The 19,259-nt window shown below is 50.2% G+C and overlaps 1 protein-coding gene across 1 annotated transcript in view; it reads right to left on the minus strand.

Moving 5' to 3' along the window:
* Positions 1–941: 941 nt before the first annotated feature.
* LOC128721090 (uncharacterized) overlaps positions 942–19,259 on the minus strand; it is a 49,251-nt gene continuing 30,933 nt past the window's right edge. Inside the window, exons 3-8 of the mRNA XM_053814808.1 lie at positions 19,025–19,146; positions 4,465–4,663; positions 4,299–4,384; positions 4,099–4,228; positions 3,902–4,027; positions 942–3,827 (exon numbers count right to left, since the gene is read on the minus strand). Coding sequence (XP_053670783.1) covers positions 942–3,827; positions 3,902–4,027; positions 4,099–4,228; positions 4,299–4,384; positions 4,465–4,663; positions 19,025–19,146 — 3,549 coding nt within the window. The remainder of the gene's footprint in view (positions 3,828–3,901; positions 4,028–4,098; positions 4,229–4,298; positions 4,385–4,464; positions 4,664–19,024; positions 19,147–19,259) is intronic.

Consider the following 19,259-nt stretch of genomic DNA (forward strand, 5'->3'; position numbering starts at 1 on the left):
CGCCCTATGGTTCGCTGTTTCGTTTACAGATTCTGTGTTTGGTGTACGACGATTGTAGCTGAGGTTAGATTAAACCCATTTGCAGTGTTTCGATGCCGTGTTTGGCCAGTTTTAGTGCCACACTTATCTTCCACAGATGGATCATGCACGTTTACATAATTACCGTTGTACGACGGTCAGAAAAAGAAAGGTCCCAACTCGTGGGGGATATCTCTCAGTTTTGAAAACCGTCAACATTATGCTAACGCAAATACCAACATTTTTCCGCCATTAAAACTAGAACAGAGCTTGCTGTTCCGCTGTCCAACCATACTCATCCGTCCGGGACAACGCTAGGCTACATGGAAGAAGTACTTAATCTGAGGGAGCGTGGCTAAAATTGCATGGTACAGACGCACGCCAGCGCTGTGAGTTCGTATTTGCATCTACAGCAAGGACGTCTACAGCGCCCGTTCTGCCACTCCATGCTTTGCGGGTTCCATTTCCCGGGGATTCATGTGTTCCAAAGCCACATAACGACGCCATGGGCAAGATCGGTTGGTGCAAAAATATAAGTGTAAATTTGTCCTACATGCTTCTTTCGCTCCGTACTGGAGCGTCTAATTTGACACATCCACTCAGGTTCTACGTTAGAATTGTTTGGCGCAACGATTTGCATGACGATTAGTTCGCACTTCTCATATTGGTTTCTTTCGCGTTTTTGTATGCTTTCTCTATGCCGGTTGGGACGGAGAAACGTTCTGCAAGTTATTTCTAACCGACCATTTGAACAAATGTTACAAAGGAAGGTACCTAGTATTCCTTTTCGTGCCATTCCTGCTCGTGCAGTGCCTACGGCTGCATATTATGCCACTGCTCTGGCTCCCGATTTTGCAAGCCGTAATGAAGGAACGTTGTCTCTACAATTGCATAGGCATCGCGCTTCATCTTTGCTCCACTTGCTACTTATCGATAATGGTTAACCCGTTCATGTTGGTGGAAACACCGGGATTGCTAGCGGCGCAGCAGCTACCGGTGGCGGTAGCATTGCTTCCGTTGGAACCATTTCCAATCCCACTCGGCAGTGGACCACCGTTCGCGGTAACCGATGGCACCGCGACACCATTGCTCTGCTGCTTCAGCTTATCGAACAGCTGCAGTTTCGAGCGAACGTTTCCCTCGCAGATGTTGTTCAACCGGTGCTGGGGTCCATTTGCAACAACACCTGCAGGTTGCTGTTTTCTTTCCAGCTCGAGACAGAACGCCTCATACTCGAAGCGCTGCTTTAGTTCGGCCTGCGAAAGCTTGGCGTTCGGAGCTCCGGTAGTGGCCGTCATTGCAGTGGAAGAATGCCTTCTGCCGTTCTCGGTGGCCATCCCGTTTGGTGTCGCTGTGGGTGCTGAAGATGTTACGGGTGTTCCGGCAACGGGTGTCGTCGTAGTGCTCATTCCAATCGGCGTGACCACCGATCCACAGGCACTTTGACGATGGTGATGATGGTGATGAAGATGATGATGGTGCTGCAGATGTACCGAGCTGCCCGGACCACCGCAGTGGCTCCCTCCGGTGGCAGAAGCGCCCAACTGAAGCGTATCAGGTACGGTGAATGGTTTAAACGTCTGGCCCTTGCGTTCGAAGTACTCGACGATCTTGGCAATCTGCGCCGACCGTGTGTTTGGCATTGTCGTGCAGGAGCGATCATCCCACAGCAATGAATCCGACCCCGCCAGGCTGCTGATGTCGTCCGAGCTATCCGTGAAGATCGACGACGACCGGTTCTTGCAGTACAGCAGCTGGTTGGTGAACTGGTTCTTCTGGATCATGCTGCTGATCTCAGAATCCAACGCCAACCGGTTGATGAGACCCATGTCGATCGAGCGGGCATCGATGTCGACGTTGCTGAGCAGGTGATGGTGATGCCGGCCATGCATCTGATGGTGTGCCGGATGCAGATGGTGCAGATGATGGTGGTGGTTGAAGCGCTTCCGTATCGAGTCCGAAAGCTCCAGATCATCCATGCTACGCAGGGAACTGACCGTTGTCGAGCTGTCATCGAAGAACAGTATGCTCGAGCTATCGTTGAGCGTTTGGTTGGACATCAGACCGGCTAGACCGTCTCCGACCGTACCGTTGGATGTCGCAGTTCCACCTCCGGTCAGTGTCGATGCGCCGGCATATATGCACCGGCACATGGGCAACCGATCAGTTGACTCAAAGTGTGATATCTGCTCGAAACAGCAGCAGGGCGAAGACTTGTACGTGCCAAAGTCTTCGTTGAGGCAAGAAAAGAACCCACTCTCAGTGGAACCGCGTCGCGTAAGGATGCGCGGTGTCTCCAGTACACCGTTATCCTCGGAACACACATCCTTACATCCGTTCGTGCTAGGTTCACTAATGGCGGTCGTACCAGACGTCGGCTTCAACTTCCTAACTTCCACTCGCCTCTGATCTGCGTCCTCTGTCCGCTCATCGGCATCTCCTTCTTCCTCCCCGTCGTCATCTTCTTGCCTGGTTGACTCTCCGTCACAGCTCGCACTGTCTTGACCCTCTTCGGTGCCACTGTCTCCATTGTTAACACTGCACAAGTGCGCCAGGTTGCTAGTGCCATTGGCAGGAACTTTCGCCGGTTTCGCACACACGTGCAATTCCTCTCCGTGCAGCTCCATCTCCTCGTCGACAGGATCTGCCGAAGCGATGGAGGGCATTGCGGGCTTTATGCTTCCGTTGGACATTTTCTTGCCCGTGGCCGGATTAACGGCGTGCACTATTGTCGCGCTACCGTTCACGGTTGGATTGGCAGCACCCGCCACCGGATTGGTCATCTTTGCTGCCACCGACACAGTACCAGCGCTCGTTACTTCAGTCTCAATTTGGCCACTCTTATACAGTGGATGACTAGAGAGTTCGGTGAAGCTGGCTCGGTACTTCCGCACGTTGCCAAGGGACACTTTACGGTACTCGTTTGCCAACGCACCACCGCTCGCCTGTTCTTCGTCCTCTTCGCCATATTCCTTCCGCGGAGAGGTCGGCGAATTCGGTAGACTCTTGGGCTGTCCTTCACCATTACCACTGCCAGAACCGGAACCTCCCGAACCTGCCAGCCCAGCGCAACTCCGTCCATCGCGCGCATTCCTCACGATCTGGTTCTGCACGGAGTTCCACGCTCGGAAGTACGGGGCCGATATCTCGAAGCACGAGCTAAACAAATCACCCGAGCTGTACGTCGTCACGGCCGGGTTTGGACCGAGGATCTTCTTGACGCCCTTCAGCTGCGAGAGCGCACTGAATGGGTTTGCCTTTGGCCCACCACCCTGTTCCGTCTTCGCCCGTGGTTTGTACTGCGAGTCCTTCAACAGCATCGTTTCGGCGACCTTCCGGAGCGTTTGGTTGGAGTAGGTGGGCGATTCCGGGATTGCTGGTTCGGCTGGCCGCACAACCGAGTTTCCCCGCTGGTACATGTGATAGCGCGCCTTATCGCTTGGGGTTGTGTGCGGTGGGAACACGATCACGTTCTCCGACAGCGATCGACGATGGTGAAGCGGATTTTGGGAGTACTCTCCACTGCTGGACGGTGTGGCCGTTGTGCTGCTGCTTGGAGAGCTAGTTTCGCTTCCGGCGGAACTCAGTTCTGAGGATCCGTTCGTAGCCGAGGATCCGTTCAAACCGCTGCTCGAGATCGCACTCCCGTTGGTGGTCACGTTTAAGCGGTAATGTGCTTGCTGCTGTTGTTGCTGCTGCTGCTGCTGCTGTTGCTGCTGGAGATGATTGTAGCTGTCTTCGCATACGTCCGACAGCAGAGTGCACTTTTTCACGCACTCCGTAAACGTTGGTCGACTCTTTGGATCATACTGGAACATTAAAAAAGGCACACGTTAAAGCGTTACACGTTTCATTCCGACTGAGCTGCGGGCATGCTACTTACAGTACAACAATAGAAGGCCAGTCTTAAAAACGCCGGTGGCGTATCGTTCGGGCACACATCCGCAAACGCAATGTAGTCCAAACCGAACGTATCAGTTCTGGGCATGATATCCGGATCGGCTTCAATCTGTGTGGAAGGCGAGTTAGATAAAGATAATCGAAGCTTTTCGTAAAACTTGCGAGCTTTCCGAAACCTACCCGTGCTATCACTTCACACAATATTATCCCGAAAGAGAATACATCACTGGTTTGATCGTACCACTGTCCTTTCAGACACTCCGGACTCATCCAGTACGGGGAGCCAACCGTGTCAAGGCGAGGTTTGCCACTGCAAAATGAAGGCAACACATGAGTAGGCTTAGTAGGCAACACGTCACTAGCAAAGGCGCTGTACGTACCATTTCCGAGGGATGTTAGCTGCCAGCCCGAAGTCACCGACCACCGCATCGAACATACCGTCCGGTAGTCGCTTCACAAGCACGTTCTGCAAATGAGACCGAAATGGAGAAAGATTTATGAGTTAACCGTTCCTACTGGACCACCGGCTGGTTCCCGGTTCCGTACCTTGCTGGTGAGATCACGATGGAAGATACCGACGTCGTGCACGTACTGCATTCCTCGGGCAATCCCGAGCGCGATCCTTATCTTCCAAAGGGCCGGAAGGTACTCGCCTTTGTTCGCGATCAGCTGCTCGAGCGAGCCGTCCTCGATGTACTCCGTGAGGGCGTGTAGTTGTCCTTCCTGTACGCAGACGCCCATAAACCTGTCGAACGCGTCAATGCAAACAAAGCCAAAGGCACCGGTTAGTAGCTGGTCTCGAGGGCGCGAATCAAACCGCTTAGTAGGCTATTTGCCACGCGGAACTAACGCTACGTGAAACCGACTTGGTCAACGCTTTCCTGCCATAATTCTTTCCAACCAATCACCCCAAACCCGTCCAACTGGACATTTCCGCACGTCCCATGTGTGTGATGGAGCGATCACCACCGCCCAGTGAATAAATGCACGAGTTATGTACCTGCCAGGGGGGCATATTTTAACTCCACAAATAGGACGGCCCAAGATTAGCACACAAATGCTCGCACAATTCGACCAATCATACATGAAGCATTTATCGATCGTCTTTCGGTTGCTGATGCTTACCAGCGGACGAGGAAAGCGTCTACGCTCGCGGGCATCATTGCACAAGCGCACCGATGAGCATCACCGATCGGTGTATTTATAATTCACCGTAATGAATAATGGAAATATGTCCCGGAGGCGCGCTTACGACACACACGAGCCATATGCATGAGGGGGGGGCACGAGAAATCCCCCCCACCTATGCTCAATGATTTCAGCCGTAAACGGAAGGAAATTTTCCGATCCGAACCGATCCGGTCCACCCGTTCCAACCCTTCGCAGGGTCCATCCATCCATCCGCCCACTGGGCGCCCCTGGGGGGTGGCGTTCGAATTGGCGATGAGTGTTACGTAAAAACTGAAGGAACCATTGGCAAGCCGATCGGCGACTCCGTTAATCAAGGTGTCGTTAAAGCGAAGGGGAGGAGAAAAGACACGACGACGACGACGATGACGACGGCACCGGGAAAAGGAAACTGAGCCCCGTGGAAAAACCGTGAAACTTTAGCGAGGCTGTCGAGGCGCGCGAGCCCTACGTGAATGAGTAATGCTTCGGTGTTTATAACGAGCTGATGGTTAAACAATTTTCAGTCGTATTGTGGTTCCGTCCACCGGTGCGGTCGATGAAGGGAAACGAACGAACGAGCCCGATCGCATCATAATGCCAACCATTTATGCACATTATGATGAAGATTGATGGTGAAGAGGTTTGTTTGCACAATAACGCGCCGGGTGTATCAATGCATTTGATCAATTCCATGCAACCGATGTAGCAGCTTAATTTTACATTTTTCTTCGCTTGAAATTGATTTTAATTGCCGCTAACGGGGCTCAGCTCAATGGTGATTGCGAACGCGAGAGTCACCATACGCCGTTTTGGCATTTAAACAACAAAACTGGTTCCCAAAAATTCCTCCCATTGTTACGATCCACGGAATCGCACAGGACCGTTTAGCGAGCTGTCCTATAGCTGATTTTGTTCCGATCGAGGCTGGGAATGTGTCGAGAATCTGTGTTACTTAACGGATTCCGTCCGGTCTCGAGGTCGTCCCCTGGGGTTGGGACCATCTCTCGAAGCGGTCAACGAACGAACCCCGGAGTTCATCTTCGTTCCCTCGTAGCACGGCGCGGGAAACAAACCAACGGCGTAGCAGTAACAATGGCTGAACTGAGAGGGTTGCTTCCGACTTTCGCCTGTGATGCTGCACCAGCTCCAGCAAACAATGGCCCATTGCTTCGCTTCCCTCTCGTGATGGAAGGGCGTTCAGGAGGGTTTTCTCAGTCCCCGCCGCCAACGGTCGGTAAACGGATTATGCCCGGAAGTAACACCTCGCGATCGACGTTGGCAGAGACACAAAAGTTGGCAGAGGCACTTCCGACGGTGAAACTATTTAATGCGTAACGTTGATCGGCACATCCGTGCTGAAGGTCGCACGATCCCACTTAGGGGGTTGGGAAATCATCTTCCGATGGCAAGGGGATCACATTTTCGTGTGCGTTCTCTAGCGGCGGACACGACAAAACATTCCTCCGTGAGTCGGTAGGATTTGCGGTGGTCGCGCAAGAAGTAAACAAAAACAAGTAACAAAAATCATTCCAAAAAAGGCACCGCTCCAAATATGGCGCCTCTCCTCATCTAGGTCAAGGGAGCCTTGGCGCATGACGAGATGAATTATGGCGCCAGTCGCACCGTGCCACATGTCGTCTCCGTCGATCAAGGGTTGAATGGGAGCGAGGATCGACGTCAGTGGCGTCACTCGTTAGGGGTAGTTTCACGGGCCATACTCGTTGATCTCCGCACGCGTAAGCAAATTAAGTGCCAGCTGTCGACGCGACCGGAACACGCACCTCGGTTGTGTTAGACGATGATGTGAGTCGCTTTTTTCTTTCTATTCTTTGGACCCATTCCAGACCCTTACACCGAGCGAAAAGCGAAAGGAGGTGCAATTGTCGAACGCAGCCTCCGATGTGTCTCGCAAGGAAAATTGGAAAATCACACCCCACCAAATGGAAACTAGACCGAACGACAGGCAAACGGGGCTCATTCGCTACCGGTCAGTAGTCGATTCCTTGCCGACTGGGCTTGTAACCACCATTTGTAATCGACACGACCACCACATTACAGCACGCATCGTGGCCTGCTCACTGTGCGTGCTTGCGGTTGAAGCACCAAACGGCTGCATCGTCTTCCGTGATGCCCAATTCGGAGGTGCCAATCGTGCGGGAAAAAAGCCCCCATTCTTAGGTGGGATACTGCGAACCACCCCCACCCTCATTTAGGGGATGGAACTCGACACACTTCCTGTTGCTAGCTTGGGCACTGTTCCAGAGCACCGTTGCTACCCCGGAAGTGTAGTGCCGGCCAAGAAACTGGTTTTATTTTCCTCGCGCTCAAACTGCAGCTTCCGCAGAAGGGCTAGCGATGGCTAGTGGCGTTTTTCCTCCCCCACGGCACCCCGGGAAAAACTGACCCCGTGTTCGTGACTTTGCGACATGATGCACAACCCGGGCGTCACTTTCGCTTTTGTTCGCGTGGAACCGGAAATCGGGTGCGATTGTGTTTGAGGTGCCGTTTCCGTTTGTGATCGCAAATTAGAATTTCAGATGAGGCTCGATCGATCGTGAAACGGCCAGAAATGAGCAGCATGAAAAAAAAAAAGAAAAAGAAACGGAACCACTTCCAGCTCGATGGGAAATGGTGGATTTGTAGCTACACGCACTTACCAGCATCACTTCCCGATAGCCCAGAGGTGCTCGATTAGCATGTCTCCGGAGAGCTTACCCAGAAGGGGCTGTTTGTTCCATTCATCCGCTCGAGCACCAGCCAGCCGCGGGCGCTTCATCGTGGTCCGCTAAATTCTAGCGCCAAATCTAGGTAATGCGGTAGCGGTAATTAACACCATTCTTCAGGCGTTTCGTGGCCACTTGTGTTCCTCGAGCGATTTGGCTTTGTTTGGCTTCTCGAGTGACGCACTCTCGAGAAGGCTCTTTTGAGCTCGTGATGGTTTTTCTTTTCGGGATCGTTCCAAGAGGAGGCCGAAGCTTTCCGGAAAGTGCAATTAACAGGCGTGTTTTTCCCGCAGTCGTTCTATTTCTACCGCTAGAGGCGGCACCTGAGCCCGCTGAGGGAAGCGCCAAAACCCGGTTGTGATAATTGATACAATTATCCTACCACCCTCGCCCGGGGCAGGAAATTGTAAAACATTTCGGTGCAACACCGCGCGAAGCCAATTATCTTCGATCGTCGATCGCAGAGCGTGCGCACGATGCTATTTTTGGGGATTATCAACTCGTGGGAGCAGCTAGCTGGACCGAACACCTCACACACGTACAGCAGTGCTGCGTTTAATGATGAAAATTAGCACCAATAAATCCACCCTTCTCATCTGAGATCGTGCTCTGGAGGCGCCACAGAAGCGAGTGAAGTACGAAACATAAAAACAACCCCCATCCAGAGACTGGGCTTTCTGGACGTGAAAAGCCACCCCCCAGCTATCTCGGTTTACGTGGTCGCATCATTTTCCGGATTGTGCGAACTCGAGATCTGGCAAGCGAAACTGCAAAACACCATCCTTCGAAAAAGGGTCACCCTATGCATCGAAAATCATGCCAGATGGCGTAAAGATCAGGGCCAAACCTGCGCATTAGCGCATCGCGCGGTCTCTAGCATTGAGGGCAACATTTGGAGCCCCATTTGGGGCCACACGCGCCTTCTCGCCGTGGGTCGCATTTGCTTTCTTTTCGCCCGCGCAAACGCATTTTCGGTCAGTCGTTTCGGTTGGCCCAGATGCGGACGCGCGAGCCTTCATGTGAGCATCGCGATCGCAGGTGTTGATGAGATAATTAGAGTGCATTTCTGTCGGGTGGGGGTGTGGTTTGGGTTTCGGTTTCGGTTTTTGGGGTTGATTTCGACACACGCCCACCACCCAATTGCTCGAGTAAGGGATTTGGGAGAAAAACATGAAGCGGCCCAATGGCCCGATCGCGTGGTGGGCTCGTTTTCGAGGAAAATGTGACGCTTCGGCGGCTCGCGCCACAGGAATTTGCGCCCACCGCGTGCGGTAACGTTTTTCTTTTCACGCGCGCGCCTTTTGTGCGTGTGTTTGTGTGGGGAATGTGCCATTTTTTTTTCTTGACCCAAATATTTCGCCACACAACTGCGGCCTTTTCTGCGATGGAAATGAGACAAAATTGTGCCACCAGCCGGGTTCGTCGTCACGGTCTCCCGGAAGCGGGCTTTTCTGTTACACTTTTGGCGACCCGAAAACCCACCCCCCTCCCCCTCATTCCTTTTGTTAGGTCCACTCCACGGGCTCTGTTTTAACGATGATTTTTCTCTCCGTCCACCTGGTCACCTGAGAAATGCTTGAAATGGAAAAAAAAACCTCGGCAAGTTGCGGAAAGTACGGGCCTAGCGACTGCTTCCTTGTGGCGTTTCCTTCGCATCGATTACGGGCGAAGGCGGTCAACCGGTTTTTCTTCCTATCACTATCCACCTCGGCCTCCACCGCCACCATTACCGGGTGGGCGGCCATCTTTTCCCGCCCAATGGGGCATTGCTTTTCCACCGCCACGCCACGTATTATGACCACCGGCACACGGTCGGTTGCAAAGTTATGCGGTTTTGCGATGGATTACATGCGCGGCCCTCGTTCGCGTAACCCTCGCGGCCACCGGGACGGACATAATCGAACGAAACAAAGTAGATATATAGGGGGTGTCATTGCGCGCACGAGCCCGGTACTAAACGGCACCGAGCAGAGCCCCAGACGCATCACCGTCCAACGCACGAGCCTAATCACTGCACTTTATTGCACCGGTTACCGGCGCAGGCAAACGACCATAATGCGCAGGTTGATGTAATCGTGTGTGCGAGATGTGTGGTGTTGCGAACGCTGCTACGTCGGCATGCAGGAAGGGTCCGATTTTCTTGCCCCTTTCGACAATAGGAAGCAGTTTTCGGCTAACGACGCAAGTCCGAGCTTGCGGTTTGCATATGGCTTGTTCAAACCGCTATTAGCATCAGCATTGATTTGTAATGTTTCGATTATGCTCGAGCGGGAAAACGCTGTTGCCTGGGCAGCCGCATACCAGCTCGTTTCAACCATTTGCTACCATTAAAATCAACATTTAAACTACAATCATTGAAGGTGTAATTATTCGATGCACCATTTTGACTGCTATTAACGTTTCCAAATAGAAATTATGTTCTTGGGGTTAGCGAGTGAAGAACATATGTAGCATATCTTCATTAAAACCATTTCAATCACTTAAGATTAAATTTACTGATCAAATTTTTCTATTAAAAACGATTAGCTGAGGGTAAAAGATATAACAGTAAAGTAACGCTCTGTATATGGGTAAAGCTCTTAAAATCAGTGGACAATTATTTATAACGCATTTTGATCGTATATCGAAGAATCAAAGACCATATATCGATAAACAATAGATCGTATATCGAAGACTAACATATGCCGTATATAATATGCCATGTAAAACACGGAGATAAACGATAACTCAAAGCAAAACTCGCACCAGCTCAACTACCCGGCAGTACTTCGGTATTACTAACGCAAATAAAAGCCCATAAATACCACGCGCTCCACTTACTCATAAGCCCACGTTCGATACGCGGTTTCACGCGAACCGACTCTCGGAACGAATCGTCCTTATTGTTTCGAATAATACCCTGTGTAATCCGCCCATAACCCAAACCCAATCCAATTGTCTTCCGACTAGCCACTAGTGGCGGTACATTTCCCACTCCCAGCGCGGGCTTGGACGCTCGGTTTCGATTTTTCATCTCGGAACGTTCTGCTTGAACTGCTCCATTCGACTTGCAGTAACCGCGATGTAACGGCGGTTTCGTGGGGCGGCTAAGTTTTTTTTCTCTCGAACACACATTTATTCAAATGCAGCGCCTGTTTACCGCTCTATTTTATACCGCCCATTTCGCGGCCGTAACTATTCGAGCATGCGATCACATCGATCGAGACCCACAGTGCCTTAGTGACCGGCTCTTACGGGGGATTTTGGACCCCAAGCGAGTTCCCAGAGCCCCCTAAAAGTGCACGATTTCGTACGCAACCGAGAACGGATATCGACGGTGCCGTAAAATCAACCTGACGCTAAGACTTCGATTTCTCCAGTCACATTTTCGCACATACTTCATTGTGACGCCGATGAGCTTTTCTCGATTGTGCACTAATTGAGCGCCGTTCGGGTAAGGTTGTTACATTAAAGGATGAAGAAGAAAAAAAAGCCAGACCGCCAACCGGACAAATACCCGTTACACAATCGTCCGATCGGATATCGGGCGAAAGCTTGAAAAAAAAAACGGCGGACACTCAACGGTGTGATCGTTAAAACCGATTGATTGCATTAATCTCGTTAACCGAGTTAGGCGCCACTTTACGCTACTCTGACTACTCGCGTAGCTGCCTCGCGATCAAACACCCCGGACATCGTCGTTAAATTCCTAATTGCTCGCACAAGCATGTCGCGTGTGTCAACACGCGATCGCAAAGCACCACCGAAAACGAGGAGAAAACGGTCACCACCATCGCCGTTAGGGTCGAAAATTAGGCACACGACACGTGAGCGAACACGTCTGTCAACCGGATCGGAACAAGCGTCACCCTAATCCCTGGCATTCCACGAGATGCAGGGTGCTGCGTACAATCAACTCGATCGCCTACTTTCCTTCCGATGATCGTGAAAGCGGAAGAAACCGTTACATGAGAGGAAGTCCCGCAAGTCCCGCAGTTTCCGGCCGGATTCTGTGGCGATCGGACGGGAGGACATTGGACCGATTGCGCTTGATTGTCCCATCGAAAAACGATCGCACGCTCTGGCTGATTTTTCCTCCAACGGTGATGATCCTACCGCTGATGGCCAGCTGATCGATGATTTATGAACACGACTAACCCGTTTTATATGGCTCACCGGATCGGTGGTTGCCTTCAACACGCACAAAACTCCATCAGCTCCATCGTTTGACAATCGTAATTGGCATCCAAGCGGCGATGTAAACGAGGTGCCAGTGGTTTGGCTCCACTTCTCTGGCTAAGCGGGTTTTTGCTGATCATCATCGAGCCCGAGAGGTGGTGCTACGAATGCAATTACTTCACCCAACATGGCGTTGATGGGAACGAGGGAAAGAGAGAACAATAAATATCGGAAATTGATGGAGAAAATCTATCGCCTTCCCGAGTGCTCCAGACGCGCGTAATAAACTTACGGGACGTACTCGCTGACCTTTCGATGTATGGGGAGGTTCGGGCGACCCCCTCAACATCATTCGAATTGAGGTCGATCATAAGAACTGGACGATCTTGAGCCTGTGCCCATATTGGGTCGCGATGGTTGCCCCGGTTATTGCAAAACCGTTGCTATACACTTGACACGAAACGACGCTCAATAACGGGGAAGCCATACACGAGTGCCCTCTAGAGAGGGTAGAAGTGACCATTTCGAGGAGTAATTTAATTGTCCATCCAATCGCGCGATTAAAGCATACGCTAGCAAGTGTCAACTATTCCGCCCATCCGTTTGGGATAACGCTGATCTCGTGAGGAGGCAATAAATTGGCGACAATCAAGTTCATCGCCACTCGATGGTTGGATACGAGCGTACTTTCCACAGATGAGAGAATGGGATGGATTTATATGCTTTTCGGAAACCACTCAACGCTATACATACTCAAACAGTAACAGTGAGCACAATAATAATGTCATTTTAATGCTTCAATCAATTCCCAATTCAAGCGACACTATTTATACGCATCTAACATGGTAGAGCATAAAAACGTTCACTTCACGCTTCAATCGATCGAATCGAATATCAGATGGACGTGTGGGGAATTTGCAACAAAATAAAAATAGCGAAAATAGCAAAGCCTCCCCTTTTGCATTTCTCCACGTACGACATGCGACAGATCGAGCAGCTTTCGGTATCAGAAATTTCACTTTCGACGACGAAACTTTCAATCCAATCCATCTCCGCACAAAAAGCGGTTGTTAGCATGCAAACGTAGTTTATGCAAAATCGACTCAATCTTTTCCACCACATCGAAATGCGGAAGAGCAACAACAAAAAATGGAGCAAACCTCCGCAGAGTTGGCGCGTGTCGAAGAGACGACAAAAGTCCAAAGCTGACACACGAGTGAATGCAATCGCGAAAGTTGCAAGTGATCGTTTTGCATCACTTGACCAACGAGCAGGATCCCAACTTCCGATCGAAGTCTGTGTGCCCTATTCCGCCGGGTGTACACTATCCGCTTCCTGACAGCGCCATCATCTTAGATGGGTTTGAAATGTTGTCTGATTCCTGGTCTATTTTTTGCCCTCCAGCTCATGGGCTCCTTCTCTGTGCTCCATCCACTGTTTGCTGAAGAGTCCGCTTTTCCGAATCTGGCCACATATTTTACGACCAAACGTGGCGATATCCGCCTGTTGTGGCGAAAATAAAAGTACCAGCTGATGGAGTAGCTGTTACTTTCAGCTTGTGCTCATCGTGCGGCAGAAACAGGGGTGACCATTGAGTACTACAGCAGTGGTTTATGCAACGGTCTTGAAGGGTCCGTTCGGAGCATTATGTTCGGTTGGACATTTTGTTTACTTTCTTTCCAAAGTAAATTGTCCCACTGCTACATGCAATTCCTGCATTTCCGTGCATGCGTTCGAGTCCGAGCGGTAAAGGAAAGTAAAATTAAACATGCAGGAAATTTTTAATTGCTACCTCCGGGAGGCATTTTATGGCTGGAAATCAGCTATTTTTCGATACTCGTTGAACAAACAATTGCAGTTCGCAAGGGCAGCGAAAGTATGATTGCACAATATGTTTATAGAGATTGGAAAATTTCGGTATGCAGAGGTTACGCAACGTAGCCAGTACGTATTAAATGAATTCAGGAAGTACGAATCAGATTAACAAAAACACCTTTGAATAAATATTCCTCATTTCAACTAGCATGTTGTCATGGCAAATACGATGAGAACTGATCAAGAATGTACTAGAACTAGACCTATTTTGACAAATTTCCACGAGTATTAATCATCGGTCAAGAGCCATCGTTATTTTAATGAATGCCAAGGGCAAATTGTGGGGTTCATAAAGCAGATAACGTTCGCGGAAAAATGAATACAGACGCCGCATTATTCACCGTCGCTTTTTCAGGGTGTCTAATTTAACACACAGGTTGCTCAGACGCGTCCAATAATAGCTCCAACCAACGCCCACGCTATTTCGGGGAGCGACGAAGGAAGAGCAAAAATAAAAACATCCGAAAATATAGCAGAGCAGCAAAGGAAAACCAAAAAAATTGACGCCAGCATGGGGTTAAAGCATAAAAAACATTCGCTCATGTCATTCAATGTTTGCGTTGTTGAAAGTAATAACAAAACGTCAGGGGAAAAACATGCGAAACGTGCGAGCTTGCGGCAATCCTTCCCATTCGTCTTGATGATTCAATTTGGATTTGTTTGCATACGAAGTGGAAGTAGTATATGAAAATCGGACCAACAGGGAGATACCTTGGTTGGAGATTCTTGTACCCTAGTACAAGGGACTTGAAAATTTAAAGGTTGAATAATTGATACAAACATTCACGATCCGATGGAGCTGACAAGTCGATGAAACGCCTTGTTTGCTGCTGAAACATCCGAAAACCTTCCATTTTTTTTAGAATGGTAATGAAAAACAATTTTTAACCTTCATCGCAACATGTATGAGATCATAACTTAAACATTATGAGAGAAAGAATGTTTCTTTGGCAGAAATAGAGCAAAACTCGAAGGCGGATTTTGTCGTGCGCTGATTTATGAAAAGGTTCGTCTCAGGAAACATAAAACCACAGCGAAACCCATGCGGCGTCTTTCGACGGACATCCGACAACCAAGCGACCTTAGAATGAAGCAGTTTCATAGTTTAGTGTTGGTGGTGGTGGTAGTGCAGCAAACTGGAGAGAAATTGCTTCTACCCGTTCGGAGTGGGTGGTTGAAATGCACTCGATGCAGTTCTTCGAAAACTCCCACATCCTCACACATACAGCTTGGAATCAGCTTCGAAGCCTTTGCATTCGTTGTAACCTTCGGCAAGTTCATAGACCCACGCCGTGAAAATCTCTACACATCTACCCAATCGTACGGCTTCAACCACCGGTACCCAACAGCCACGAGTGCTGCGAAAGAAAAAGAGCACTCCCACCCATTGATTTCCCATGCAAAACTCCACCAACTCTCTTTCTCGCTCTTTCTTTTCTGCTACACAAGTTTATTCGATCACCAACCCCCATTGCTGTCTTTCTAACCTAGCAAACCGTTTATGCGAACGCGTTCGTTGGCAAGTGCAACAAAACGAACGAAGCTGCTACGGTGGCGGAAAAAGAACAAAAGAAGCTGAGCAGAGCGAAAAACACATTCAGCATAAAAATAAAAATAAAAATAAAAATAAAACACAACCTTTCAAGCCACCCGCCGAACGTAAACGTGATCATTTACGCACGCCTCATCCACCATTCACCGAACCTAAGCGATCGCGATGTTGCGATGCGTATGTTAATCGTTGCTTTTAATTTCCACTGTTCACGCCCTCGAGCGAGCAAAAAGCTCCGCACGTTTGCAACTCGTGACAATCAAGTGCACTTGGTGCACTCGGTGCATGGGAACTGCAGAAACGATGACGCCAAGCGAGCCTTGACCGATCACTGTTGTAATGGGAGATCGTGCACTCGGGTAACATCTTCGAATTAAAAATCAACCTACCACCTTTTTGCTCACTCTGTTGCAAATCGATCGATCGATCACCGTGTTCAAAAAAGGATCAAATTCAAACCAGACATAGGAAAAACGTACCACTTTAACCATTTCTTCCACAACACATAATCAATCATCGTTTGAATTTCTCTCGCTCGTTCGATTCAATCAGTGGCAATAATTAATCAATGTTATTGAACAAATAAACACATACCTACAGCTCCATCAAGCACCAGAAAGCGGCTAAACGCTTTCCAAACAACGTAAGCGGCAATGAAAAAAAAATGGTTACAACAGGCCAACATATCGATCGCCCAGAGCTGGGGTACATCCAGGGCGAAGCGTTTAAAGTAATGCAGCAAAAAAGGTAAATAAATAAATCTCTAGTGCGACTACGAGCGAGAAGCACCTGGGCAGCAAATTAGATTTAGAAACAAAAAACCGCGCACTTTTCGTAGAAAAAAAAATAACACCAACCCCCCATCGCGGACGCTCGCTTGAGAGGGAAGAGACAAACGAAAGAAACAGAGAGAGAGAGAGAAACTGAGAGAGCAAGAAAGTCGAACGAGGAACAAGTCGGAGAAAGAGCCTTGCGAATACTCGCTTACACTGCTCGCGCGCGTTTGTACCAACGACCTTGCCGTGGCGCAACCACACGCGATCGCGATCGCGGTTGTGTGAGCGAGAAAGGAACGATCGGATCCCAAAACGGGCGCAAAAAAAAGGGTGCCACACCGGTTCGGTGCGTTGGCCGCGTTGGATGCTTTCACTCTCGTTTTCTTAATTTTCCTCCACCTGCCGGATGGCGATCCACCCCACTGCCGCCCACCGATGCTCTCGCACATGCCCATCAGGCGTCTCCATTGCCGGGAGTGTGTGTGTAAGTGATCGTGTCGACAAGTGCTTCTATGAGCAATTTTTTTTGTTGCGGGTGCAGATGTTACTTTTCCCTCCCGTTTGGTTTCATTTGTTTTGATTCCATTCCGAGCCATTGCATTCCGACGGGGAGTGTATGCGATTTCTTGGTGAGATGAATTTCTCCATCATCAAGTGGCTCCATCACTCTGCTTTAGCAACACGGCCAGTGGCTTGTTGTCGTTGCCAGTGTTTGTTCGGTGCTCGAGGGTGACCGTGTGTGCACGATGTCGACCACAAAAGCCAGACAACAACGGGAGTGGATTGAAAATAAATTTAAAAAAACACACACACGCACACAAAACAACCACATAAAATGCTGCAGCAACATCTGTAGCGGAGAAAAAATGGCCGTCTGAAAAAAAAACACAACACGTCGCCGTACGATCGACACCGAAAGGTGCAACAAACTAAGCGTCGTCCAGTGGACGGACTTTGCATAGCTTCGATCGGACGGGAGCACAAAAAACGGGGCGAACAAACAAACGCCTCCCTTTGCTGGCGGGAAAATGGTCAACATTAAGGATTGCAATTAAATAAATAAAGCAACGCTCAACGCCAGAAGCGGCCGCGACCCCACTTCCGGGCGATGGAGTTTGCGAAGTGGAATAAATTACCCCTAACAGAGAAACGCGCACGGAGGGATCAAGGCCAGCGAGGGCACGAATTTAAAGGCGCACCGTCCGCCCTCGCCGGTGCGCTTTCCAGTGCTGCATTGAATAGTTTGTGGAAAGCGGAACATGGCAGCGGAGTGTGCTAAAAATACTCCAGCTCAGGCAGCGAGAGCCGGCTAAGTATGGCATGTAACACAGGGCGGCCAAAGCTGGGGCAATAAATTTAATATAAACGCTTAATAAAAAGCACAAACATTTAATAACACACTGGTGAAACATTTTCACCCCAAAACTCGAAGCAGCCGCTTTCCTCGCGCTCGAGTGTGCTGAACCCACGCCGGATCTGAACGCCTTATCTGCCAGCATGCATCTGGAGGGAGCTTCGCGAGGCGTTGCGAGAGGGCGCGCATCATGAGGGTGGAAAATCTCACGGCCATCGCTAACGAGCGACGACGGTGAAACAATCTCAAACCCACCGGTAGCGGGTGGAGCTCGTGTTGGAACCGGCCGTTGGCTCTTGAAAGTTCTCGAGTCGCCCAACGCGCTGAAGACGCGCCTTTCCGCATCGCAAGGGCCAGCGACCCTTGAACTTTGTGTGCCCTCTAAAGCCCTACACGGGCAACTTCCACCGCGATCAGAGATTTTCCAGCAGCAAATGGAAAAAGGGACTCGGCGGGGACCTTGTGAGCGTTGCACGTTTCCGTGTGTGCACACTCGCGCATTTCCAACGATGTAGGACCGATTTCTCTTTTTTTCCCTCACTTACGCAGGTGTGTGAGTGTTCGCACGGTGGTATGTGTTTTTTTGTTGTTGTTTTACCTGCAGCCAATTTTGCCTCACGTAAGCACAGCTGAACGCAGACGCGAACCCTTTTTCAGGAGCGTAATGGAGCAGAATAATCATTGTCTGCCGCATCCTTTTTCTTCTGCTTCTTCTTCTTCTTCCTCCATCTGCACATCCAAAACATTCCACCGATCCGTTCGAAAGGGCGCAAGCCATTGCCAATGCCAAGGTCGTCCCATCGCCCCGTTGTTCACGGAGGTCCCAATAAATGGCCAGCGGAATGTTAACTGCCATTCCCACGATAACAATCTCAATCCGCCGTCGAATGGCGGACAAATCCAAGCAACCCGCCACCATTTTAGCACCGTTTCGCGCTACAGCGTTTCCATCTCGCCCGTAGGCAGCCAATAATTGTGGAATGTGCGGCACCCTCGATGGCGGCCACGCTTCGTTTGCGGTGCTGTTTGCGAAAGTCTTAGGGCCGCCCAGACGTACACGACGTCTAGACGCGCCAGGAAGTTGCATTGCTGGGTGCGCATTCGTGTTAATGGGCAATTTTTGCTTTCCCACCGTGCCCCGTCGTGTGTTTACACTGCCAGCGCGACATCTGCACGAAGGCCGCATCCTTTCGCTGCCACTTGCGCCTACGAAGCTAGGCGTTTCCTTTGCCGGAACGGAAGTCGGTATCATCGGAAATCCATTTCCACTCAACCGTTGGTACACACACAAACACACACACACAGAGCGCGGTGGTTGTAAATTTCATTGACTCGCGTGTCTGGCACGGGAGGGATGGGAAATGGCTTTTTAAATCAATTACATGTGCACTCCTTGCTTCCTGTCGGTGGGTGGATCCACACCCCCAATTCCCAGCCCAGCTAAAGGGAATGAGGTGAGAACGGCGAACACGATGAATGAAAGCCACCCATCACTTACCTCAGGATGTTCGGATGCGACAGCTTGTTGAGCAGCTGCACCTCACGCAGCATGTTGGGCCGGTTGGCGCGCCGTTGGTTCATCTTCAGCACCATTACGTCACCGGTCGTCCGGTGTGTCACCTGTAAAATGGCCACAAAGAGGGAGCGAGTGAGATAGGGCACGATAATGAGTTTGCATTCTTGGGTGTTTTTTTTTTATTGCAAGCCAAGCACGAGCGACTTCACGAGGTGCT

Source organism: Anopheles nili, chromosome 2 (assembly GCF_943737925.1).
Source record: "Anopheles nili chromosome 2, idAnoNiliSN_F5_01, whole genome shotgun sequence".
Taxonomy (NCBI): domain Eukaryota; kingdom Metazoa; phylum Arthropoda; class Insecta; order Diptera; family Culicidae; genus Anopheles; species Anopheles nili.